This window comes from Prosopis cineraria, unplaced genomic scaffold, assembly GCF_029017545.1.
Source record: "Prosopis cineraria cultivar Desert tree isolate PC_DT_omini unplaced genomic scaffold, ASM2901754v1 PC14, whole genome shotgun sequence".
NCBI classification, from domain to species: Eukaryota; Viridiplantae; Streptophyta; class Magnoliopsida; order Fabales; family Fabaceae; genus Prosopis; species Prosopis cineraria.
Window position 1 is genome coordinate 30,887,605 of NW_026555345.1, and position 26,471 is coordinate 30,914,075.

Here is a 26,471-nt window from a genome sequence, read left to right on the forward strand (position 1 = left end):
TATAATTTTATAATTTGATTATCTAAATAGACTCTGAATAGTTTAGATATAATTCACATGACCTAATTTAATATTTAAAAATTTAAAAATTAATTATTTAAATGTATTACTATAAATAATTTAGATTTAATATTAAATTTTTTATTTTAATAAATATAATATTAATTTAAAAGAATGATAGAGATATTTTAGGCTGAAATGAAACGAAGGCAGAGGAGATGTGATGAGCATCGGGTCCGGGCTTCTACTGTATTAAAATTTTTAAATTTTAAAATAAAGAAGAAAGAAAAAGTTGGGATGCCGAGGGAGGCAAAATTCCCCGCATCGCATTGATAGAAGAAGGCTGGGTTGAATATGCTTCCATCTTCTGTTTCTATGATCGCAATTGAATTTCCTCAACCTGGAGCCGTTCCTATTCATGCAACTATTCCTTTCGTAGATTCACGACTTTTCAAAAGCCCCAGATGAGTGATAGAAGAAAGAAGCAGAAGCTAGAGGACACAACCAGTAGTTCTCCGTCGTCATCCTCTCCGTCGATTTCCTCCGACTCTGATCACTCTTCCAAGAGGCGGTACCGTCATCGAAAGGAGCGGCACAGAAGAAGCGATGCGAGGTCCAAGAGAGAGAGAGAACGGAGAATGGAAAAGGACGAGAAAAGGAGAAGGAAAAAGAGAGATAGGAAGGAGAGTCGCAGACATAGAGACAGAAAACGAGGGAAGATGAGAAGAGAAGGGAAAAAGAAGAAGAGGAACTACGATTCTGATGAAATTAGTGAAAACGGGTTCGACTCTTCCAGTGGTGGGTCTGAGGAGGAAGAGAGATTGAGAGTCGAACCTGAAACTGTGCTGCGTGAAATGATGAGGGAGTTTCCTAATGTTGGCAACGATTTGAAACAGGTATTTTTCTTACCTATTAAGTATTTCTTATTTGAATGGTCGTTCGATAGATAATTTTGGTGGTGTTTAGTGAACCCAATGATGCCAGTTAAACTGTTCAGACAACGCTCAGGGAAAACTTTTCTAAGCTAGAAGTATGTTGCTTTTTTTTTTTTTTTTAATTACAGTTGAACTTGTGTTGGCGAAAATTGTCGGAATTTTAGTTGCAGGAAATCAGGCTAATGCGATATTAATACTGTATTTATTAATCAACAACAGCTATTGTCTTTTGTTTCTTCTTAATCTTATTTCTATTACAGCTTTTGCAAATGATTGATGATGGGCAAGCCGTTGACATCAAGGGAATATCTGAAAGATTGCTTACGAAGCATTTGAAGAAGTTGTTTCTTTCATTAAATCTTGAGGAAAATGGAGATAGAGTATTCTTACTTCCTTCTAAAGTTCGTCCCACTTTGGAAGTTGTTGGCCCTTTAATTCACTCATATATAGATTCCCTAAAGGAGCAAATAGATACTTCTGCGGCAATGACTGAAACATATTCAGTTCCAGCAGATATGGGAAATGAGAAGATGGTTGATGACCCAGAAGCTCCTTCTGCTGGTCCCCAAAGAAGGTGAGAGGATGAATATTTTTCGTTATGTTAAATTTTATGAAATACATTCTTCTATGGAGAACTAGAGATATGGACATCACAAGGATTCATGATTTGTTTCATTTGTTGTTATGTTTCTTCTCTTTTGTTTCTTCATCAGTTGTCACTGTTGTTTATCATCAATAGTTCTAGTTAAAGATTTTTGGTGGATATTAAGAGAGGTAGAGGAAGGCCTAAGAGAACACTCTTGGAAGTTGTTGAACGTGATCTCTTAATTAATAATATTTCTAAAAGCTTGATAAATGATAGAGCACAATGGCGTCTTGCAATCCATGTAGCCGACCCCACCTAGTGGGATAAAGGCTTGTTGTTGTTGTTGTTGTTATTAATTAATCAGCTCACTTGTAGGAAAATCCATCGCGGAAACTTCTTTACTAGTTTGATCTGTCGATGAATATCATACATAGCCTTCTTTATATTATATCATTTTGATAACTCGCTAAGATAAAATGTAAGTGTGCAGACTGAGGCTTTCCTGTAGCTTTCCCTATTCAGTAGAGTGTTCTTTTAATTGGGAATCAGTTTGGTTTCACCTATGCCTCGAGAAACCTGCTGTCTCACTATGGGAGGTGGGGTTGCAAGAACAGGAAACAACGTGTCTTTACGCCTGGAGTTCCGCATTTTCTAGTTCTCACATTCCCTTTTTCTTTGGGGTTTGTGGGTGCTATGAACTCTGGGCTATTTGTTTGTTTCAATAGGTTGCTGTTTACCTTATTGTATACTTTTGTGAAAGTGAGTGACTGTGAGTTGTCATGCAAAAGGATGGTTCCCAGGAATCAAGAACAATAACTTTATTTGATCTGTTATGCAGATCCTCCATCTGACCAGAAATTAACTGTTTTTTATAAGTTGATATTTTCTTATCTGTACAAACTTAATGTTTAACTCAATAATGATTGTGTAAGGATTTTCCCCCAATGTTTTGTTGGTAGTTTTGAGGGGGAGGTTGGTATTATTTTTAATTATTGATATATTATTTCTGCAGAATGATAGGCCCTGCAATGCCATCAGCTGAGTTACTTGCTGCTGCCGCCAAATTAACAGAGGCTCAAGCTGAGCTCAGGTGCCAACTTATGATGTTTTCCTTGGTAAATGCTTTATATCATTTGATTTCCAGGACTTAATTCGCATCATTCTATGCTTTTTGAAACTTTCAAATTTATTCTTAGAGAAGCAGAACTGGTAGACGATGCCGAATTATTCATAGGACCTCCACCACCTGCTATGGTTACTGAAGCAGAATCAGCTAATGAGGCAGAACGCTTTGAAGAGGTATTTAACTTTAATGATACATCAAAGTCAGTTTTTCTTTGTGCAATCATTAGGTATATTTTTTTTATACGTTTTTATTTAATTTCAAAAATGATGCATGTCCGTTGAAATTTCTCTCTTGTGATAAGTATTAAGATAAAAGCCTTGGTTTGTACAATTGGTGTACAGTATTTTTATTTTAAGGTGTCATTTTCCTTGGGAACCTGAAAAATTAGAAAGTTTAATTTGATAGCTTTTGTCTTTTGATGTCTCTTTTGTTTTTCTGTTGGCCTATGCTTTCTAATGTCTCCATTTTTCCATTTCTCTTTTCAATTTTTAGACCTGAAATGAAGAGCCAGTTCATCCTTGATTTCAGATGACATGTCTCATCTTTTTCTACAATATATGCTATTATCCATTCAAATGAACTTTATCGTCAGTTATGCTCTAAGCTTTTGTATGGCATTGAACAATTCATCTTACTTTAGCTTGTCAACCATTCATTTCAGGTTACAAGAATCATGGAAGCTGAGGCTGACAGCCCATATGATGTTCTTGGAGTCAACCATAATATGTCTGGTGATAACATAAAGAAAAGGTTTGTTCTCTTTCATGGACGTCATTAATTGACGAATAGGATATTTTTTATGCATAAGAGTTGTGTAGAGGAATATTTGTAAGTTTTTTATTAGTTCTTAATCTTTATAACTGACTTATTGTTAAGGGAGTTATTTTGTAGGATTCTTTAATAACTATCCTTTATATACATGTGTATGGTCGTTGATGAAGTTATGAATCTTAATTCTCTCTGTCCCCCCTTTCTTCTGAGTTCTGGCTTCTATCCTCTTTCTTCCTATCAATATTCTTTATCTGGTCAACTTTGGTGCAGAATGAAAAATTTTAAGAGCCGAGGTGACTTAGTTGTCAGCATGGCATGTTCATTTGGTGAATTTTTCTTGCTTGGATTGAGGGGAGAGATTGTGGTTTGAAAAAGAGGGAAAAGATATCTGAAATTATGAAAAAAGAAAAGGTAAAGAAAGGTTTTTGATGGATAGAGAGTGAATGCAGAGACAAGACTGGGAGTGAAGAAGAAATCATTTGAAATCCAAAAAAGAAAGAAAAAAGGGAGAAGAAAGAGTGAGTGGTGCCACATATCTGATATTGATACATACCTGATTAGTTAAACCTATCAAATTTGTTGAGCAGCTAGCATGACCGGTAAGGTCTGATTGGGGTAGAGATGGTTTCATTGTCTTGCATGAGTGCACCTTCATATCATAGCTTAAACTATTTGACCTGTACACTATCAAATACCCACACATAATCACAGAAAGAGGTGAAATATGTCTGGAGATGCCCAAAAGTAAAATGCAAGCACTCATTTATGTTTCTTAGTTTTAGTCTCTATGAAGAGTACAACCGAATAGAAAGTTGTATATGTAAGGGCGTCAAACTAATGCAGCGTGAGTGGATAATGATTATGTTCATTAAGTTGATTTGTGTATTTGTAGGGTGAGTTTATTTCTTATTTATTACTTATTAGTGCCTTCAAATTTCAAAATCAGTTGACAGGGTCTTTGTGATATACTTTAGTAGGACTAATATTTTATGTTTTGTTTTGAACTGAGATTTCTTGATGGTTATGTTTGGGTTGCTCAGTCTTTAGGTTACTTGTCATACCCTTTTGGTTCCTTCCCTTACTACATCATAAACTCTGTTACAAAAAGGAAAAATTAGGTTTGATTTTTCCCCCCTTCAAATGTGAAGAGAGGGTTTCCTTGAAGATGGTGAAGGTTAGATACAAAAAGGAAAAGGGATCAGGTGTGGGCAGCTAGCCTTTGAAAAGGAAACACACGTCAATCCTATTTAAAGAATAGATGTAGATTCATGTAGCAAGTACAAGGGGCTATGCAGCCAAAAAAAAAAAAAAGTTGAAGGGGCTAGAAATACAGCAGAAGTCATAATATTCTTCTTGATCAAATTAACGAAGAATCTTCTGAAGGAATACATATCAATTTTAATTTGTGGTCTCATGCCAGAACAGATTACTGTTTTGACATAACTTAAAATAGGGAAAAGAACTTTCCTGTCTGGTGGAGATTGTGCACACTACTTTACTCAACTTTGATTGTTGTCTGCTGTACTGGTTCAAAAGTCTAAACATACTAATGCTAAAAAGGTAAAGGTGCAAATTTAGCCATGAATTATTTTTTGAGAAGTACTGGATAATGGTTATCAAGTGGTGCAAAATAAATCATGAACTCATAAGATCAGACCACTTGGCACCTTTCCATCAATTTGTTATAATGCCGTTTGAAGAGAGAGAATCCATTCACCATTGCCTCGTCTAACCCTCTCTCTCCTACCCACCAAACCCACCAATATCTCCACTGCCTCACTAACCAACTTTGGTATCTATCTTTGGCTCTCATTCCTTGTGCTCTCAATGCGTCGCTGTCGTTCGACACTGGGAAGGATCATCATCATCAAGAGCCATTGTTGTCGTCTTCTACTTCGTCAGCGTTATCCTTGTCAATGTCTTCAAATAAGGTGAGAGAAGACACTGGCGGCGACGCAGAAAACGAAGTCAGGGGTGGAGTCCAAGAGGCGCAAATCTGGTCTCTATGTTTAAGCCATCTCTGCCTCTATTTCTCTCTCTAGGACTCTGTTTTTTTCTCTCAGAAACGTGTGGTTTTTCAGAGAAGGAAGAAGCATGTGAGCCATGCAGGGAAGTTCTTGTTGCTACTTCTCAAGTGTTCCCTTTGTGTCTGAGGTACTATGGTCCTTGTGATTTATCGGCAGAAGTGTACAGTTCTGTCTTGAGTCTCTTGGAATCCTAAACCTCCTCATTCACCTCCCTTCAATTTCCATGGTGTTACATATAGTTCGGAACTCAAAGAGAAAGAGGGGTTGGAGAAGATAGTCATGGTTGCAGACCATTGCTGTTGCAGGCAAGAAAAGTGGGGAGAGGTGGCCAATTCCGAAACCCAGTGTGTCTTGTTATGGAAGAAGAAGGGTCAATGTAGTGAGAAGGGAGGGACCAGTCAATAAAAACTTGCCATGTGTAAATATTTTAGTGAAAAAAAAAAATTAACGGTCAACTTTTTCAAAGTTAACGGTTGGCGTTTGATGCTCTATTTTAAATTGTTGATTTATTTTGCATCACTTAATAGTATAGGCTATCTAGTGCTCTTCGAAAAATGTTTGTGACTAAATTTACACCTTAAACCATGCTAAAATTTGAGCATCAAACCTGAATGCTTGGAATTTTTCTTCTGATTAGTTACTTCGTATTTTTTTTCATGGCCTCTTTTACTTGTATAATATTTCTATGCTGATCAAATTGCTGCTCTACTCCTTTTTCAAGCATTATCCTAATATGGAGTGCCATATAGAATCAAAATCATTTCCATTTTTTTTTTTATTATCTTGTTTAATGCCTCTTTAGGTACTGGAAGATGTCACTTTTGGTTCACCCAGACAAATGCTCTCATCCTCTAGCCCACCAAGCATTTATCAAGATAAACAAGGCTTTTAAAGAGTTACAAGATCCAGAAAAGGTTAGTCAGCTATGGATTATGTTGAAATATTTCTGTGATTAATAGGTGAGAGTTTTGACGAAAAAGTTATTTGCTTTATCTATATCTTAGAATCTTTCTGCTAGTTGTTATCTTGGTGCAGCAACTGTATTTGGTGTTGGGGTGTGGTAAATACGTGATAGGCTTGGTCAAGTGATCCAATGATAGTTGATATTTATCTATTTATGCCTAATCTATTGTTGATTTTTTTTTATTAATATTTTTTTAATTTTAATATCTACCATTCCTTCATGCGGATGGCCTGTGGGCTTTCAGGTATGGACAAAGCCCAAGCCTCTTGTACCTTTGCTGAAACTAAATTTGTTAGCATAGGGTGGCATGGAATGAGCTGCTAACAGTTCGGTCATTAAGGATCTCTTGCCTTTTCAATGAACTTCAACATGAAAGCCTACCCATAGAAATATTTGTTGAAAATATTTATTTTTTAAATATTGAGTTTACTTTTGCTAAGTAGTTGGTAATTTTATGCACAGTATCTTTCTCTTCTGGAAAGAAATGATGGATCAGTAGATAAGTCCTCCACAAAAATTATGGGCAGCTGTGCTGTTTTTCTATTAAGAGTTAAACTTAATGTCATCCCAACCCAGCTTACCACACTTAGACTGGTTCAAACTTCAAAGGCACTTGAACATGCCTCATTCATGCTGGTTTATCTGTTGAACCAGCTAGTTTTGTTAACATTTGATCAGTTGTTGAGCCGGATAGTCTTGTCTGGAGGTCAGACCTCTGTTCTAGCAAGCTCAACCAATTTTCAGTCCGGTTTTCAAAACTATATAACTTAGGGACAATCACATACAAAGACTTGGGAATGAAATTATTCATGGATAAAGACCAATAATAAGAACAAGTCATGTTCTTATTTTAATAGCAATTCATTTTGTATTGATTCTTGTTTACGAATAATTGTCTTCCCAGGTGGGGATGTGATTCTCCCTATAACTCAGATTAGTGCATTTTTCAATCCCTAAGTTTTAAAATAAAAATGTTCAGCTCTCCAAATTTTCTCATTTACTTTCCTTTTACTTCTGTTTATTATTATTGTTTAAAACATTCAAGTTTTTAAGGTTTATTTTAGCACCTGATATGACATATAATCCATTGGGTGCTTCGTACTATTTCAAGTTCTGTTATGTGACATGCGAACAGTTTTAACTAGACAACATTGTTCCTTTTGCAGAGGAAAGCAATGGATGATAAAATCAAACTGAAGCAAGAGCAGGAGGATTTAAAGGTACTACAGCTTAGTTGACTTGCTTAGCTTATAATTGCCATGACCAATACCTTCACGTGTCTACAGGCTGAGTTCAAAGTTATGCGTGAGGCTGCACTCTGGCGAAGATCACAAGGTGAGCTTACTGATGCTGATGTAGAGGCCCTTCACAATTTAGTTTATTTTTAATTTCTTGCATATTAGGCTTAGAAGAAGTATAAAAAGAAATAAGAGTAGAGCCTTTAACAATCTTATGTCTATCATTCACCTTGCTAATGAAAGTAGAAATAGATTTGAAATTTGTAGGATATAACATGTAGTTCATTATAGACAATCTTAGCTGTTTTATCCCTACTTTTCTAGTCATACCTTTTATGCATTGAGCTGGGATTGGAGTGAGGGTATAACAAGTTAATCTAATATACTGATGCATACTCTAGTCTCATCTTACACAGAAATTGGATTGATATTGTAAAAGCTTTTTTCTTATTTTCTTCTTAATTTGAGTGACCTTGCCTTGTGCTTCCGGGAGAAGGTACGTTATGAGTGACCAGCATACTTGATGGAGTATTGCCTCTTATGCATTAATAACTAAACACGGTGCTCAAGTGTTAATTCAGCGAGTCTTTTTGTGGAATATGGAATGAAGTCAATGGTATATGCTCTTTCTTTTTAGTGGTGATGGTTTACATTTTGAGTGAACATTTGATGTTGGAAAATAGACATATCATGAACTTTCCTATCACTATCATTTGGGCAAGGCCTACCCTTATAATGTATATTGCTATTGCAGGGTTAAATTCTTCTATTTCTAATGATTGGCCGCATTTGTTCTTTCCTTTTTAAAAGTGTGGCAGGGTTGGTAGTTTGGTGTCATTACTTGTGAAGTTTGTTATCTTATCGTTAGAAAGCTTGTTGGCAGGTATATCAATGGAAGGTGATGATGTGCTTCTGGCAGAGACAGAGGTCAAAGTTGAACCAAAAAGAGATGAATGGATGACAACACTACCTCCTGAGAGGAAAGTAAGTGATCTTGTTCCTTAGATAGTCGGCATGTAGGAGAGCTTATCAATGAATGCATGAGTACATAAAGATAGAATTTGTCTACAGAAGAAGAAGGGGAGGGGGGGAGAGAGAGATTCTAGAAGGAACTCAATTAACGGCCATAACTGCTATTCTTGCTTCGACATTTCCTTTTATGGTTGAATTTTCATTAATCCTTTTGTCCTAGCCAAGATTTTGTTAATAATTAACTTAACTACTCAGCTTCACACGTCTCCTCTCTAACAGTCCATATTTGATAATCTGAATACAGTTGGGGTCACTTAATATGCTTGGTAAACAGTCACAATTTGAGAGTAGTTACACTTTTATCTAGTAGACGTCAATGACACTATATGACTGAAGTTTCAGTAATATGATGGTAAGTAGTAGGATAATTGATTGTAAGATTAGAAAAATAAAGAAAATATTTATTCCAACAAAAAAGAAAATATTTATAATTTGACTTTATATCAAATGAGATATTTGTAATTTCTCTCTCTTTTTTTCCTGAAAGGTGGGAAATAGTTGCCACCATGGCAATGGACATTTTAATTTGTGTAAAAGGGAGCTCTATCTATTAATATTTCATGTGAGTTTTCTAAATGAAGGCAATTTGTTTGATGTTGCAGCCTGGTATGCCCACGCAAACTACTAAGTTTAGCCGGAGCTCAAAGGAAGGCCGTGGTGATACCAGTGCTTGGACAGATGCTCCATCAGACAGAGCCCAGAAAGCAAAGATGAAGTACGTATTCTATTCAAAAGTGTTTTTGGTGGTCAATTTTTCTTCCCTTCTGTTTGGAACATGATTTGAGGAGGTTTTGGGTGACCATAAAGTGACGCCAATGCTACTCATGTGTTTTGATCTAATTAGATTATTAATTATTAGTTTAGAAGTTAGAGTTTCGTGATCAATACTTCATTTTTTATTTAATTTTTGAATGAAAACTGATCTATAATAACAAAACGATTTCAAGCAAAACAGGTCTATCAGCTAAACAGGCCATCAGATAATTAATACTTTATTTTGGGAGGTCTGGATTGTGGTTACTGATTCCAAGATGACCATTACTTGTTGGAAGTTTTAGTTGTGTGTGGATGTATATGTACATGTGTATGGAATTGTTAGAGGTAGATTATTGGTTTATTGACTTGTTTTTCACCGACAATAAAAAATTATATTCAGACTTAGGTGCTTGGTTTTAGTTTTCTATTTGTTCTACATCATAATGATATTTCATGGCAGTTATTTAGAAGCTTACAACGAGGCTACAGCGCTTTCCTCTAACGAAGAGGCGAAGAAAAGGGCTAGTGAGGATGCAGAGTTGGTGGACAAATACAACAAAGCGAAGAGGTCAAAATCATTGGTACAAAAGCACCAAGAAGAGATTGCTAGCAAATCTAAGAAGAAATCAAAGCAGAAACAAGAAGCAGAGAAAGAAGATTGGGTGGGTCAACATCCATGGAAACCTTGGGACCGTGAAAAGGATCTAACTGCTGGGAGGATGAATGTGAGGTTGGATCCAGAAAGCATGTGTGAGGGCTTATCTTCAAGGTTTTCTTCTGGAACCTTTCAGAGGAACTTCCTTTGAAAGTTATCTGGGCTTGCATGTATAATTATGAGTCGATCTCTTTTGCTTAGGCAGTAGTTTGGCTCGGGGAAGTTTATGTTCTTTGGGTGATTAACGTCTCATTTGATTTTCTTTCTTCGGTTAACATCATATTACTGCGGATGGACTTGTATGTATGAAATTTTTAAGGACTCAATCTACCAAAAAAGAAGAAAATCGTCAGATTAAATTGTCATTGAATAATTACTTTTACCGGTTCAGTTCAACTCCAAAAATAATTACTTTTAATACAACTGCATTCAGGAGTTGTTATTATTATTATTTTTTTTTTTGGGCCAAGGGCATGCAAGAGTTGTTGAGCAGTCGTGCTTCAATGCTACTGAGATTTTTGTTGGTGCCATGGCGCTCGGCGGCTGTCAATTTTTCTGATGAATTTTGGGAAGTTGAAGGTCTCGACAGTCAACACCATAAATTTATTCGAAGTTAATTGTACCCGATTAATATAATATTAGTAGCTCTTGTGTTTGTGGCAACTCTGATTAGTGGTTTTTATGAGAGTTGATAATTTAGACTAAACTTGACTAGTTAGCTTGAAGTTAAGCTGGAAGAAAATAATTTTTTAATGTTTGCCCAATTAGGTTTGAGTTTGACTTGAATATTTGAATGAAAATATAATATTTTAAAAATATATATAATATAATAAATATTAATTATTTTTTTAAAAAAATAAAAAATATTTACATTTTGATATTTTTATTATTTTTAATCAATAAAATATCTTAAAATATAATTTACTATTGATTTTTATATTTTAAGATCCACATAGTTTTTAAAAAAGTTAAGTCCTATGTATTATTTAAGTATTTAAAAGATATATTTTATATTTTTTATAAAATAAAATAATTAATTTTAAGTAAAAAAGAAAAGATAATTTTAAAAATAAAATTCAGACATATATAAATTCTTGCTTTTATTATTAGATACATATAATAAATAAAATAATATTTTTAGGTAATTATTTGATTATCTTCAAAGTATATATCTCTTATACGTAGGGTTTAAACAATGTAAAAAATGAAAAAAAAAACAACTCCAAAAAAAATTATTTTACGCATAATTAAATAAATTTTGTTTTATATATGTAATTATGACTATTTTTTTATATTTTTAAAAATAAAAAGCACAATTTATCTAAAAGTTATTAAAAGTTTTGAACCAATCGAGGCAATAATTTTAAGTTAGTGGTTTAATCGTAATTGAATTGAGATCAACTTGATCATAATTAAAATAATATAATTTAATTAATATATATAAAATATTTATATATAACCATAATAAGAATAATATTTAGATAAGTAAGATATTGATTTACAAATAAAGAAAATATTTATAAATAAATTATACATAATACAATAAAATAGTAATAGAGTTACTCAAGTACAAAGGTAATAAGTTATTATTTTTATTTTATTTCTTTAAAGTTAAAATAATGTTTTATGCTTAACAAAATAACTTCAAAATTGAAATTGATTAAAAAATAGAAAAAAATATTTTTAAAAGTTTTGAATATTTAAACCAGCCTGAATAAGCCTAAAACTCAAAGGTGTTAGAGTCAAGTTTGACTATATAGGCTTTTTATATAAGTGATGAAATTCGATCCAAATAAGCTGAGCCTGCCCGAATTACCTCTAGTTTTGATAGCACTGCATTGGTCAAAAGTCTATTATGTTTTAAAATAAAAGTTTTAGAGCTATTTTACATCAATTTTTTTTTCACTCTCAAAACATTTTTATTTTAGAGAGAATTATAAGTAGGTCTTTCATAAAAAAATTAATTACTTACAAATCTCATTCACTTGTTTATGCTAAAGTTTAATATGTAAATATAACAATTTGATTTATAAATGAACTGAAAAAATAATTAATTTTTTAATTTGGGATTTGATTGTAATTCTCATTATTTTATACACAGAAGAAACTCCTAAGCAATGGGAACAAGGGGGAAAAAAAAGGAAAATGAAATTAATGATTCTCACTATTTGGGCATCACTAATTGATAGAAGACAGAGTGCCGAGAAATTTAGAGAAAAAGACAGTTGGTGTTACAAGGAAAGACTTCTACTCAACAAACTAAAACTTAGGCAAGGCCAAAATATATAGACATGTAGTTAAGAAACAAGAACAGATGGGTATGCTTTCATTCCCATGTAGGAATGGATATGATGAGGAGTTTGAAAATGTATGCTTAGTAAATACATTTAATGTGCGTGGGACAAAGCAGCCCACCATCTAGTAGTCCCACAAACCGCCCCAAAATGCCTTCAGCAATTGCTTGATTCACACTATTTCTCGTTTGATGAAGCAAACCCCACCAGCTATATTATTAATGTAGCTATATCCCTCTTGAGAATTGCATTGATACCGCTAGGGTGGGGCCCATTCATTATATAACTTCATCATCATCTTCGTCCTCCTCCTTCTTCTTCAATATTCATCCACTTTCATTCCCTCACCTTCCAATACCTGCTCTGCTGCGGCTCTGTTCCCAACACTTTATTGGTTCTCTCGTAATTATATTGTTCAGCTTCTGTGATAGAGACTTCAATTAGTTACCCCTTTATATTCATACATCAACCACATACTCACCACTACTACTCTCAACCTTACATAAAGATTCCCTTTGTCCACCTCAAAAGTACTTGAAAGTTGAAACTATAGAGTTACGTTCTGGTGTGGTTTTTTTGTCTAACCTGTGTGCGTTCATAGGAATAAATATATACAGTTCATGAGAGATGGAGAGAAAATAATTCATTAATATAAAAATAGATTCATAGTTTTTTGTTACATTACAAGGTGAAACAATTACAAAGATTATTCAATCTTATATTCACCTAAGTAAACTATAGCAAATAGATTCAAAATTTTAGTGCAGCTAATTGACATCGAGAAACCGACATATAGTGACGGTGCCAATATGCCATTAATGCTAGCTAACCCCATATGTGTGTGTGTGTGTATATATACAGAAGCTTATGATTGCCCATCGATACGTATTTGACCCAAAATCAACATGTAAGCAGAACCTTGTTTATAGATGATATTGTTGTCTGTATTGCAAGATCCTATTAAGACCACCATAGCCATGTTGGCTAATGAAAGGTGGTGCCGTCCGACCACCTTCGACACAAACTGATAACCGGCCACGATAGTGACAAATTTGATGATTAATATCTCACTCTGACTCCTACCTCGTTAATTTTGTCCACTATCTTCGAGTTGACTTAATGTGAATTAATGACAGGGTTATTATTTCTTCCACCTTTAATTTTCAACGTTGATTTTGGAATTTTTACCTTACTCATGATTGAGCTAGCTAAAGCTCAAAATAGTTGAAATTTTTGTTTTCATTAATAATTGGTGTAATTAAGTAAGAAAAATGGTTCAAAATGATGAGTACGCAGAAGTTAGAACCGTAGAAGTCCAATCTTAAACCCAATTTCTCGCTGATAAATTAAAAGAAAAGTTATTTTGAATACAAATGGATTTGAATTCAACTTGTAGGGCATGATTCAATCCAAAATTAATCAAGCTGTAAACTCCAAATAGAGGCATCGCAATCCATAAACAACTTACTCCATTATCATGGTGCATTACTCATCACCAGCGTACTATGCCAGCCTTTTGTCATTTTCTGGGGGGTTTTTAATACTATCAATATTGAAACCCAAAAATAAAAAAAAAAAACCTGTAACGGGAAAATCCAAAAATAATAATAATAATAATAATAATAATAATAAAAAAGTATGAGTTTCTCTCACACAAGACAAGTCAAGCCATGTAAGATTCTGAAAGGAGCGAATGACGAACTCAGTTTACAGCCCTACACGGTGTGAATAGTAATTAGTAGTCACAGTTGTTGCTTTACCCAAAACATGGAAGTGTTGGAGCAACCATAATTTATACGAAAAAGTAGGAGAAAATATCTAAGCAACAGAAAATAATTTGAACATAGCTTCTTCTGCACTAAATGTGACACTCTGATAAAGAGAGGTAGAGATATAATCATACAGAAGAAAGAATATGAGGCTCATTTTCTCGTCTTTGTCCGCTTCTTTGGTCATATGTATCTCTAAAGGCTCAATTTCAATTAAAGAAAAAAAAAATCAAGGATCAGTTTTTTTGGCATATCTCTAACAAACTTCGCATTAAATAGCAAATAATTTGATGAATTAAATGGGGAAAAAAAACTGATGACCTTTTCTATGGTAACATGCAAGAGTATTGATTAAAATCATGGAAAAAGATATGTTCATAATTATTCGTTCTTCCTTGTGTTGCATGCTAAAATAATAATGGCCCTTTTCTGTTTCCACCCAATTGATTGCACACCTTGTTCACACACAAATCTTGATTATATTTTTGGTACTTGCACACTGAAACCTAGATTTCTAATTCATTCTCTCGTGCTTTTGGGTTCACCTATAATGAATTATTTCAATTATTCACTTTCAACAAAAAAAAAATCTTGCGGGGTGGTCCATACAGCTTCATCTTTCGCATTTTCTTAATAATGCCTTTTTGCACCAAATATATATATCCTTATTAGAAACATCCAGCTAGCTAGCTAGAATCACCTTTCAAAACACGCTAGTCATCAATGATCTAGCATTTCATATGAAAGAATTATATTCATTTTCTTATTTTCTTATATATCATGCAGAAAACGACTGTCTGTTATGAATTTTTCACCTCATAATAAGTTGATGTTTGCGTTTGATATGAATATGAAATAGGCCGTGTAGTGGTGAAAGAAGAACGATAGTCACATGCAAAGTCTGTATTCTATTGTAGTAATTGAGAAAGCTTTTATTCCATGAAGCTTCATTCAATTTTATATATAGAGCAAGGCCTGTCCCACTCAAATTTGTCAACATACTTTTTTTTTTTTTTTAATAACACACACCCGGAGGACTACTCCAGCAGTATCTAGAACAAAGATCCCCATACCTTAACCCTCATCTATATCAAAGCGCCCACATCAATAAGAACAAGTTTTGTTTCATTCCTCTTGATTAGTTATTTATTGCCTACGTAGTTATACCTCTTATTTTGTCGCTGCTCGATCTATCAGTGCTAATTAATTGAAGCAATTCTTGCCAATATCTGGAATGATTAAACTATTAAAGACACAAATAAAATTTCAAACTAGTCTGACAATTTTTTAATCAAAGGTTGATCATGAAATGCAGCCAATAAGAAATAAAAAATCTAGCTTTTGGTAATAATGACAACTTTAAAATATCATTGAAAAGTTAAAGTCGGTTGTTCATATCAGATTGTGATGATTTTATCAGATTGGGTTCATGATTTTCTATGATCTATGCAAATTTGAGATGGGATCCATTATTTATTTTTATCTCTTGGATAGTTGTTTTTCGAGGTAAGAACTTGAAAATTATTGACAATAACTAAAAGGATGTCATCTGTCGCTGATGTGGTGAAGTGCTTGTTTTTCTAGGTCAGTGAAATTAGGGTTTTCGTCAACAAGGAGATTCACTTGTCGATTTATCCGTTTGAAAATTCATATCGAGCATGTAATGCACCGACCGGCCCAAGAAAGTTATGGATACGTTTATCCTAAAAGCAATCAAGGATATCACAACTAGGAATACTGGTTTGACAATGAATCCTGGAGTTCTAGTGGCCACAACTTTAATTCATTTTGACAATTTTCATGTCTTTTATTTGTGCAATTCATATGCATCTTTTTACTTCCTTTTCTGTCGATCGATGATTGTTCCAGTTTCCATGTTGTTTACGTCATCTTTAGTTAATGAACTCTTCTTGTCTGGTGCAAATTAATTCTCGTCAGATTATGAAAAAAGAAAATGAATAGTGAACTCCAAATAACAGTATAAAATAGCTAGACCTTGTCCAATGATCTGATCTGTGTGGGTCTAAGAAGTATCGATTATATTGATACGGAGAAAATATATCGTGAAATCTTAGACAAACTAATAATTACTAGAGATCTCTGTATTCTTTATTCAATTCGGCCCAAGTTAAAGCTTTTTAATTTTGATTGGAGCTGTTAAGATATTATAAAGATCACTTGTTAAATGTCTCTTTAATCATAAATCAAGAAACATGTAATGGTTCTGGTACTTACCCACAGCACCTCGTTAAATGAAAATTGTATTTCTATTATTATTTTTATAGAGAGATATGAAAAATATATTTATCTACGAAATTACTTTGTATTCTATAATTTATTTCGTTTTATCTTATGTATCTATCAAAGCGTTAGTTAAGGCTTTGCAATTGTTTGTAAGCTAATTAAAACTAAAGTACATAAATTCAGGGCTCATAAACAAGCAACCTCCTGGAAACCACAAGATTTATTAAATAAAAATTTGCATCTGATAGATTTAGAAGCAAAGAATACTTTGGAAATTATTTATAAACTTTTCTTCTTTGAGATGGAGAGTGCCTTTGTGGCTGTCTTTTTCTCTCTTATATGCATATAGTTCAATAAACAAAAGACAAAACATATGCTTACGCCATTGAGTATCTATATCTAAGATGACATTTAGTTTTTTTACTTAATGATCACTTAATAATTTGAAATTAATAAAAATCATTATGTTATTTAATTTTGATTGTTAGTTTTTTTCTCCTTACTTATCACCTTCTCTTTGATGGGAAAGTAGCACCAACTTTATTTAATCGATCTTTTTCTTCCTCTCAACAACATACATATATGTGCCTATGAAGGCTTTTCATACAATAGTTCCATAAAAGTATTCTAATATTTAATTTATATTCCTTACATGTTAGAATTTCTCTTCAATATTAATAACAAAAATAACGGAAAACCCATCCTTACAAGTGAATCAGATGGATGATCGAGTAGATAATCTCTATCAACGGCTCTGTAAATAAGAACAAAAATTAAATGCAGAGCTCTTTCAAATTTATTGAGGAAAGATACACTAGATTAGAATTCTTCAAGAAAGAAAAAGAAATTTCTAAAGTAAGAAGATAGTCACAATAAATAGAGGTAGATTTGGCTCAAGACCAATCCAGGACTATTTATGAATACATCTAACCTATCTAACTAAGATTGACTATACAAGGTATTTAAGATGTCTTATCCTATTCTTAGAAAAGCACAGAAAAACTCAGTCTATAAACCAATTACTCATACCATATTTAGAGAATCTGCCTCTTCACTAAAAACCTTATTATACAAAGCCACATGACTCTCAAGCCTTAACATCCTATACCAAGGTATTAGAAAAACCCTTGACCATTAAAACACCTCCTCCTTCACCACCAAAGCCAAAGCCACCATCAATAATTGACAAATGCAAAAGGATTGAAGATCCCTTGAACCCTTCAGGAATTATTGCTTCTATCCGATAAGTTGTCTTTGATCATGTTTACTTTGAACAAGATGATATAAATTTAGTAGTTTCTACCGTGGTCTCCACAGAGTATACAAACTTTAAAGAGAACAACACCTAATTGATTTATCAAAAATTGCAGTTGTCTAGCCTCAGCCCCATCCTCAATCAAAAATAGCTATAGAAGATCCTCTTGATGAAGAGTCAAAAACCATGGAAGAAGACTTCACTAGACCCATAAACCATGGTTCTAGTTCCAGACCTACTTCTAGACTTTGGTTCACTTTTGATAATCTATCTTCATTTAGATAAAGAGAAAGATTCCATAAGTTTGGTCCTTGAATTGATTTGCAGATGATCAGGCCATATGTAACTTTGAGAGAGGTACTCTCAAAATTTCTTTTAAGAATGACTAGAAATTTGAGAGAATAGTTTCAGAACCTCAGTGAGTACCAAAAGATTCAAGTAGCCAACTTGATGCTACTTTGTTTCTTGGAGCATTCCACAGAGAATTCCTTGGTGACTTTAACCTCATTAATAGAAGAAATAGATAGGAGTTCTTTGACATAAAATGTTGTTCAATTGATAGCAAGGATTCATAGAAGCACCTTCAATGAATGTTTGAAAAATATTACATGCTGAACGGTGCCAATAACATCAACCTCAAACATATGTTTATAGCTTCTCTACCTAATGAGCTTCAACTAGAGTTGCACAAATCTATTAATGTATTAAGGAGAGATATATCCCAAATGTCTCTTGGATAAATTTGCCAACTAGTTCTATTCACTTTGGATAAACTTTGTGAACAACAACTTTTAAAGTCTATGCTTAAAAGCAAGCCAAAATTGCTGTCAGCTTGTAAAAAGCCTTATTTGAAGATTAAATACAAAGAACATGAATTATGTTCTTGCAAGAAGAGTCATCCCCACAAACAGAGGCACAGATCCTATAGGCCCAAAAGATGTACTTTGAGATTCTTCAAATGAAGAACTTTGAAATTGAGAAGATTAGACAGCTGTTTAATTTGTGGACAAAATGGCATTTTGCAAAAAAGTATCCCAACAAGTCTAAAAAGGATATGAAATTACTTTAGTCTCTTGAGACTGTTGTCCCTCTTAGGGTCTGTTTGGTTCGAGGGGAGGGAAGGGGAGGGGAGGGAGGTGAGGTGAGGGGAGAGGAGGGAAGGGAAGGGGAGGGGGAGGAGGGGGAAGGGAGGGGAGGGGAGCTCCCCCCCAATTTGGAGGGGAGGCTTTGGAGGGGAGGGGAGGGAAAATTTTAAAAATTTCCCCTCCCCTCCTCCTAACCAAATGAGGGGAGGGGAGGGGAGGGGCTCCCCTCCCCTAACCAATGAGGGGAGGGAAGAGGAGCCCCTCCCCTCCCCTCCTCCCCCCAAACCAAACGGAGCCTTAATGACGACTAGGATGTTGAATCTGTCCTTGGAAAACGATCTAAACAAGATGAAGACACTGGATATGTTCTTCTAGAATTTGATGAAAGATTTGATGATTAACACTATTCACCTTAGGAAAGATAAATAATAAAAAGCATTAGGATGACTTTATAGAAATGGCATAGGATTGTCTTAATTAATTTACTTAATAATTTAATTCTTTAAACATTTCTAATTAAATATCTAGAGTTAAATGCTGGTAAAAGATGACATCAGTGTGATCAGTACTAGACTAATACTGATTAATGTACTGCAAGTTGGAACCAAGTTAATGAAATAAAAAGTGGTTTTGTGCCAGCAATTGTGGGTGTAAGGATTACTCTGTGGTAATGTTGTAAGCTTTCCATTTAAGCTTTCGGCTTTTTCAAATGAATTAATGGGATTTTTGTCCTGGATTTGATGCTCTTTCTTAATGTAATGGGTCCTCCTTGAATAAGACAATAAACCCTCAAAAGGTACGTTGTTGGTTGTCAACCTCGACATTCTTGGCCTAACCAGATGATATGAACCTTTGTGTTCATGTTAGGAATTTTTATTTCAAACTATAAGTTTTATATATAGCTCATATATATATATATATATGCGAGCGCTTTAAATAAAGTTTGAGATGAGCCGTAATTTCTTATAAATTAAATACTAGGATATTATATATATATATAGATCATATAACATACATATATATATATATGGATTGGTACTCATCAACTTAAATCATGCTTATTTCACTTTTTGGAGTATACTCCATCTGATTTTTTTTTTTAAGTTACCTTCGGCATTTTTACCATAAATAAGAAAATTAAAGATTGAAAACTTATTAATTCTGCCTGAAATAGATAAAAACTTTCCAACTTTAATTTGCCTTTATTATTAAACCCATCATGTGAGAAATTGAAGAGCTAAATTTGGAAAACATAAGCCATTGAATAAGGAGAATATAAGAAAAAAATATATTATATGGTGTCTTATAAAAACGACTACAGTTATGTATTGTTTCCATTCCTACAATATACTTTGTCTTTTGGTAGATCGATAACTCCAATACATAATGCATTCTAAAGTTGTTTTGCATGTGTAAGAGTTGATTATACAAACGAGTTTTTGAAGAAACATGATATAGATATTATATTGAATAAACTAGCTAAACTAGCCAAGAAGCTGTGAAAAAAAAAAAAAGATTATCCTTAACAATGGTGGAGCTCTGGGGGGAGAACACAAATGATTAAGTGTTCGATAAGGACAGCTTGGAGGCCTGACAAAGCCTCCACATGGCAAAAAGGTAATGATACCAAATGTCTTATAGCAGACTTTGCACCAAACACAAGTCTCTGCGTGGGGAAAACAATGTGACATTCATGTGTGTACATCAATTTTTGTCTGTGTGTGATCCTCCACTAGGTTTCCTCGGCTGGCAGAGACACATTGCTGGCTACAAATTAACGATATGTATAGTGATTGATGATCAAAAATAAAAGGAAAAACAAATAAATATATTCACGGTTGCGAGGTGTGGCCTAGATATAGCTCTTTCCAGTCTACTTAGCCTTTTACTGGTCGTTAAACAATATATGTATATTGCCACTTGAGCCTTGACTTATCATGGATAATTTAATTCAAAATTTTAATTTGTTAACTTAATTTAAGATTCAAATAATCTACAAAATGAATCAATCTGATCTCAAGATAGACTTGAATACTATTTTTGTGGTGTAATAGTGAAAGTTGAAAGTGGCTAGAAAATGAAGGCTTAGGGCATAATATAGCGGTGGGAGGGAGGAGGGGGTGGCGTGAAAACTTGGTGTCACGCCGCCCAAACAAAAATGTTTTGCCTTCTGATATCTATGTGCCATCCCCACGCGCAATCAATGCCTTCCTCTGCCACACCTTCTTTTATATATATATATATATATATATCGCTCTCCTGCTTCTATTCTCAACAGCACCTTTCCTCCTCCTATTCACATTATTGGATTATTTATATGTGTGTGCACATCGTTCCTCTCTTTAATTTACACAAAACATTCACATCTCTCTCTCTACCCCCTCTGTCCTCTAGAGCCCCTCCCTCTCGTTCAGTGTCCAGGGCAAGCTCGAGAAGAGAAGAAGATCATGACAGCAACCCAGTTTTCTGTGAGTACTCACTATTATATATTTAGAATGAACTGTTGCGTTACGTTTTTAATCCAAGAACATATTGACGTGTGGCTTGAATCACCGGAAGCGAAAGTCTAATTCTACTTACTAAGTCCTTTGGCGGGTTTCCCCCAGGGAACTTGAAACTTTTGACGTGCTGGCTAGCTAGCTTTTCTTCTGCATTTCATTTTCTGGCATATTTTGACGAATGCAAAAGTCTTCCCCGGCCATTATCTTATCGTGATAAATAGACTGTTTTCAGAGGAGGTATCGATTAGAGTTCATTGACTCTATAGGTTAAGAGTCCTGCACGTAGCGATTGTGTTTGGAAATTTCTGAAATTTCATTAATTAGCTGCTCATGAGATGATAATAGAACGCGATGTACTATAATGTTTGTAGGTGTGAATGTGGGGGTGATTCCATGTTGCGGATAAATGGAAATAAAATAATTTTACCAATGAGACGTTTAATTTTCTTTTTTTATGTTGCAACAAAAACCTTTTAATTAATTATAAGAATATAATGGTATGTTTTGGAGGTTTACTATCATGAAAAGTATATCGAGATTTTTATCCTTATTTTATTAGTAATTATAATGAAAATATCTCAAATCCATCGATTTTAGGCCTAACCTTATAATCTTTTTTAATTACCCCTGATTACATATCATCCTCATCATCGATCTTGAGTTTGGTATATGTTTAATTTTTCTGTTCATTTTACTATAAACAAATATATTTAAATTAGTTTGGACAAGTTAAAACACCATGAAGGTGATAAAAAATATTATTTGCTAGAGGCAGAGGTCTTTGTCCACCACCAGCATGCTTTGAGGGAGTAATAGTGCACTGCACTCAAAGAAATGTGTCATGCTTGTGCCAGCAAAGTCAAGCTTTACGGCCAACTTTTGTGTTCACCATACTTTTTTCTCAAGTTCATGCAACTAATTAATTAAAGCCAATGGTTATATAGGACAAAATAGAACCAGGGCTTCTTAGGATTAATTATAGCATGGCCATATTCTATACATATATTGTTTGTTAAATCGGTTTCATTAATGGTGGGGTTCCACTGCTGGTCTGCCAATTTTGTGTGCGCACATGGTGCCCAATTGTTGGTCCAATATATATAACAAATTTTCATTATCATCATCATGATTACTACGAGAAATATATATTTGTTTTCAACCCTAGAGTAGATATTTTTTATATAGAGCTATAAGGCTGTAAAACTATAATGACGATCGATGAGATAAAGGAAGCAGTGGAGCTTTAACATGTACTGGTGAGTGTGGTTGATTATTTGGGCCATTTTGGAATTAATCAATTAGAATAATCAACATACAAGGTTACGTAACGATAAAATATATATTGCTTGATCAAGATGATTCAAACCAACACTTCTCATGTTTTGAATAAAAGTTCGTAAGCTTCTGAGGATTGTAATTAATAAGTAGTTCTGAAGAGCAAAAAAAACAAATTCTGTGCCATCGAATTTATTTCCTTATAGTTGTTGCCATTAGTGATTATAGGCCTGTATTGGCCTAACAAATTAAGTTTGTCCAGTCTTCTATATATATATATATATATATATATTATATATATATATATATATATTGCCATGAGATGAGTTAAATTAAAATGAAGCAAAAAGGTGAAATAATTAATTATGATATTGAAGAAAGAATGCATTTTTGTTGGTTTAAATTAGGAGAGATCAACAATGGAGATGGAATCTGGTGTTCCTCCGGGGTTCAGATTTCGTCCGACAGAGGAAGAGCTCGTAGGGTACTACCTCAAGAGGAAGATAAACTCGTTAAAAATCGACCTAGATGTGATTGCAGAGATCGATCTCTACAAGATTGAACCATGGGACATCCAAGGTAATGTGAGTGGGAGTCATATAATATATATATATATATATAATGTTTAAATGAATTGAATATAAAGATGCAACTAACTTGATCATGCATATAAATATAAATATGGTGAATGGGGGCGCAGAAAGATGCAAGATGGGGTACGAGGAAGAGAAAGAATGGTATTTTTTCAGTCACAAGGACAAGAAATACCCAACAGGAACGAGAACAAACAGAGCGACGGCAGCAGGGTTCTGGAAAGCAACAGGTAGGGACAAGGCAGTGATGTCGAAGAAGAACAGAATCATTGGCATGAGGAAGACCCTTGTCTTCTACAAGGGACGTGCTCCTTATGGCTCCAAGACCGATTGGATTATGCATGAATTTCGCCTCCAAACCTCCCACACGCTCCTCCTCAGGTGCGCACGTTATTATCTCTTTTGTTTGTGCTTCTGTTTGTTTACTCTCTGTGTTTCAGGGTAATATAACTAACTAGTTACCAAGCATATTTGGGTTAAGCCAAAACATATGAGAAGCCAATGTGCTATAATTTCTATTCAACGTACGCAATTATAATAAAACCATCTCCATTCAAATTGGTGTTGAAAACAAGCCTGTCAAGGTACTTTAATTTTGCCTTTTCCATCCAAATTCCCATTGCTAAAGACTCTAGCAAACGTAACCACAACCATGAAACCTTCACACACGCACACCCATATATGCACACACTTTGTGTATAACACTTTTTTTAATATATATAATCAACCTTCAGATAGATATACTAATTATAACCTCTACATACACACACAGATATAAATATGACGGGTTTCATTTATTTATATTTTTAAATTTCAATTTATTATTTAAAATTTTAAGTGGAGGAAGCCATTATTCTCATGAATATTCAGCTACCATTTCAAAAATATTCCTGGCAAATTGAACCAAAATAAGAAAACATTTCAGAAGAGATTTAATTTGCATTAATTAGTTTTAAGAATAAAAAAACGTTGACATGCATGAGTTCAACAAAATTAGAGAAAGTTTGTCTAGTTTAGGACAAGTTAGCTGAGCATTTTCATTAACAAAAATAGAAAAAGAAAATAGGTTAATATTTGATGCAAGAAAAATCTAAAGGAGGGAAGAGTTTGTTATGCAGGAAGAAGGATGGGTAGTGTGCCGAGCATTCAAGAAACCTAGTCCTACTCAGCACAGACAGAGTTTCGAATGTTGGGGTAACCAAACACACATTTTAGGGACCAATTAAGCAATAGTGCAAGACCTCATCAATCTCTATCATTCACCAACGAAGCCCTAAATCAGGTGCTTTATCCAAGTAATGAAGGACCAAGTTTTAGCCATCCCTTCACTTCGAATCACCACAACCAGCAGTTTCCGTCAAACGATGTCGTTTTCGATGACAGCAACAACAACCTGCAGCTTGTTGAGCTCGTTCCACAGCTCGATAGCCCCACGGCTTCCCTACAAGCTCGAGCAGTGAAACAAAATGGCCTCGCAAGTGAAGGCAGTTACAGTCAAGAAAGGACCAATAATAACAACGTTAACGACGGCCAAGGCATTGATTGGAAGAGCTTCGATAGCTTGTTCACTTCCCAGTTCACAGATGATACTGCCGCCGCTTCTTATTTTTCTCATCAAAACATGCCCTCGAGTCATGACCTACAAGCATTACTACCTCAAAATCATCAAGCTAGCCATGTCCTGGGATGCTTTCCTGATTCATAACCAGCACGCCTCTGGTGCATGAAAATAATAAGTCCGATTATTAGCTACCAAAATGGTGGATTTCATCATAATAATCTTCATTATGTTATATAAAATATGTAGTGTTGTCCAGAAAATGGAAAGCCTGAAGGTCTTTTTAGGAGAAAACCTTTGGCCGGAAAATTTTCTCCACGTATAAAAGGATTGAGATTCCTTGAAAAAGTGAATTTCTACGGAGTCTAAAGAATTTGAATAGAAACTTCTTGGACTTTTACTTTTTCTAAGTTTGACTTTTCAGTGTCAATGTTTCTGTCATCTACAAATGTATATTCTCTTTCTTGCTTGCATTAACAGTGGTTGTGTTTTAGTGGAGAAGCCATTTTATTTTGATATCACTGCTATCCCAGTCGAAGTTCCGGACTGTTTTCGGCCTGAATTCCCTAGAAATACAATACATGTCAGAAGCCAGAAGTATGAATACATCAAATTAATGCTAATTAAGATATATAGATCTGGTTAAGATGAAAAATAATTTAATTATAAATCTGCAAGCATATATATTAACTGCAACTAAGGGGGCCACATATGCGCGCATGCATGCACCTCGTCACATGCATTCAGTGGAGCGGCAATGCTAAGTTGAGGGGGTGCAAATTAAATAAAATAAGTGAGGTATATAAAATTTGTAACTTTACACCCTTACTTTTGATATTTTGCACTCTTTAAATTAAATAAAAAATATTTCAGCTAAAATACTTATTAGATATATAATATTTCAAAAATCTAGATAAGATATAAAGGGCATATTTATAATAAAAGACCATACCAATATATTCAATATATTTTTTTAAAAATGAAAATGATGATCGAACTCTTTATGTTATTATAATTTTAATCCTAGCATAATTATTATTTTTAAAAAACATTAATTTTTATTAAATTATTTCGTACCCACTAATTTGAAGTCCTGGCTCCATCACTGCTGATGCATTTGATTTGTCATTCGAACAATCAGAGCTGATCTAATTAATGTATTTCTAATAATAGATTATCAAGGATTTGTTTTATTAAAAAAGTGCCTGCAGAAGTCAAAGAACGCCAGCCAGATTCAGTTCACCTATCACTAAACTAATCAAGTTATACAATTACCTATACATGATTCTCACCCATAAATAAAATCCAAATCACCAGTTGTGCGTGCAGTAACGTGTTCGGCTTCTTTCCCATTGCTTTATTGGGCTCTGTCCTCTTTTAAAATGTGACTTAAACCTCCTCGACACTCGTCAACCCTCTTGAAATGATCGAAGCTGAACTTTAGTGTGGTAGGTTAAAACCAAGTTTAGAGGATCCCTGAATTAGTGAAGTTTTCATTTTCTTAATTTCACGTGCATATTTTTTTATTTTTAAAAAAGAAAAAAAAAAGAAAAGAAAAGAAAAGCAACATATATTATATATGTACACGGACAACTTTATACCAGCTTCACCAAATTCAAGCTTGAGAGAATGTTTTCCCTTGAATTAAATAATGGAGCAATGACATTGAGGGTGTCCATCCAATCCAATAAACTAGTTAAAATGATGAGAAATAAAGGGATGCATTAATTAATTTTAAGAAAAGGCTAGAAAGGATCCGATTGTTATTATTATTATATGAAGGATAACTGAGAATATGACACTGTGC

General features: G+C 34.1%; 2 protein-coding genes across 2 annotated transcripts; both read left to right on the forward strand.

The window, feature by feature from the left end:
• The first annotated feature begins 275 nt into the window (after positions 1–275).
• On the forward strand, positions 276–10,463 carry LOC129292962 (uncharacterized). Its single transcript, XM_054930715.1, has 11 exons — positions 276–896; positions 1,196–1,509; positions 2,534–2,611; positions 2,718–2,820; positions 3,309–3,397; positions 6,248–6,359; positions 7,576–7,629; positions 7,696–7,744; positions 8,531–8,631; positions 9,282–9,394; positions 9,896–10,463. Exons 1-11 carry the CDS (start codon positions 465–467, stop codon positions 10,239–10,241), a joined length of 1,791 nt encoding a protein of 596 aa, XP_054786690.1. The 5' UTR covers positions 276–464; the 3' UTR covers positions 10,242–10,463.
• Positions 10,464–20,932: 10,469 nt separating this feature from the next.
• Positions 20,933–25,182, forward strand: LOC129292715 (NAC domain-containing protein 30-like). The gene is made up of 4 exons (XM_054930326.1): positions 20,933–21,205; positions 22,921–23,092; positions 23,214–23,487; positions 24,225–25,182. The coding sequence occupies exons 1-4, from the start codon at positions 21,185–21,187 to the stop codon at positions 24,238–24,240; spliced, it is 483 nt and encodes a 160-aa protein (XP_054786301.1). The 5' UTR covers positions 20,933–21,184; the 3' UTR covers positions 24,241–25,182.
• The last annotated feature ends 1,289 nt before the right edge of the window (positions 25,183–26,471 follow it).

What these genes read in the sequence shown, in the direction of transcription:
- LOC129292962 (XM_054930715.1), top strand. Translation starts at nt 465, where the DNA reads ATGAGTGATAGAAGAAAGAAGCAGAAGCTAGAGGACACAACCAGTAGT. An exon ending in TTGGCAACGATTTGAAACAG is followed by an intron (nt 897 to 1,195) that starts GTATTTTTCTTA and finishes TTTCTATTACAG; the next exon opens with CTTTTGCAAATGATTGATGA. An exon ending in AAGAGCAGGAGGATTTAAAG is followed by an intron (nt 7,630 to 7,695) that starts GTACTACAGCTT and finishes ACGTGTCTACAG; the next exon opens with GCTGAGTTCAAAGTTATGCG.
- LOC129292715 (XM_054930326.1), top strand. Translation starts at nt 21,185, where the DNA reads ATGACAGCAACCCAGTTTTCT. An exon ending in TGACAGCAACCCAGTTTTCT is followed by an intron (nt 21,206 to 22,920) that starts GTGAGTACTCAC and finishes GGTTTAAATTAG; the next exon opens with GAGAGATCAACAATGGAGAT. An exon ending in TGAACCATGGGACATCCAAG is followed by an intron (nt 23,093 to 23,213) that starts GTAATGTGAGTG and finishes ATGGGGGCGCAG; the next exon opens with AAAGATGCAAGATGGGGTAC.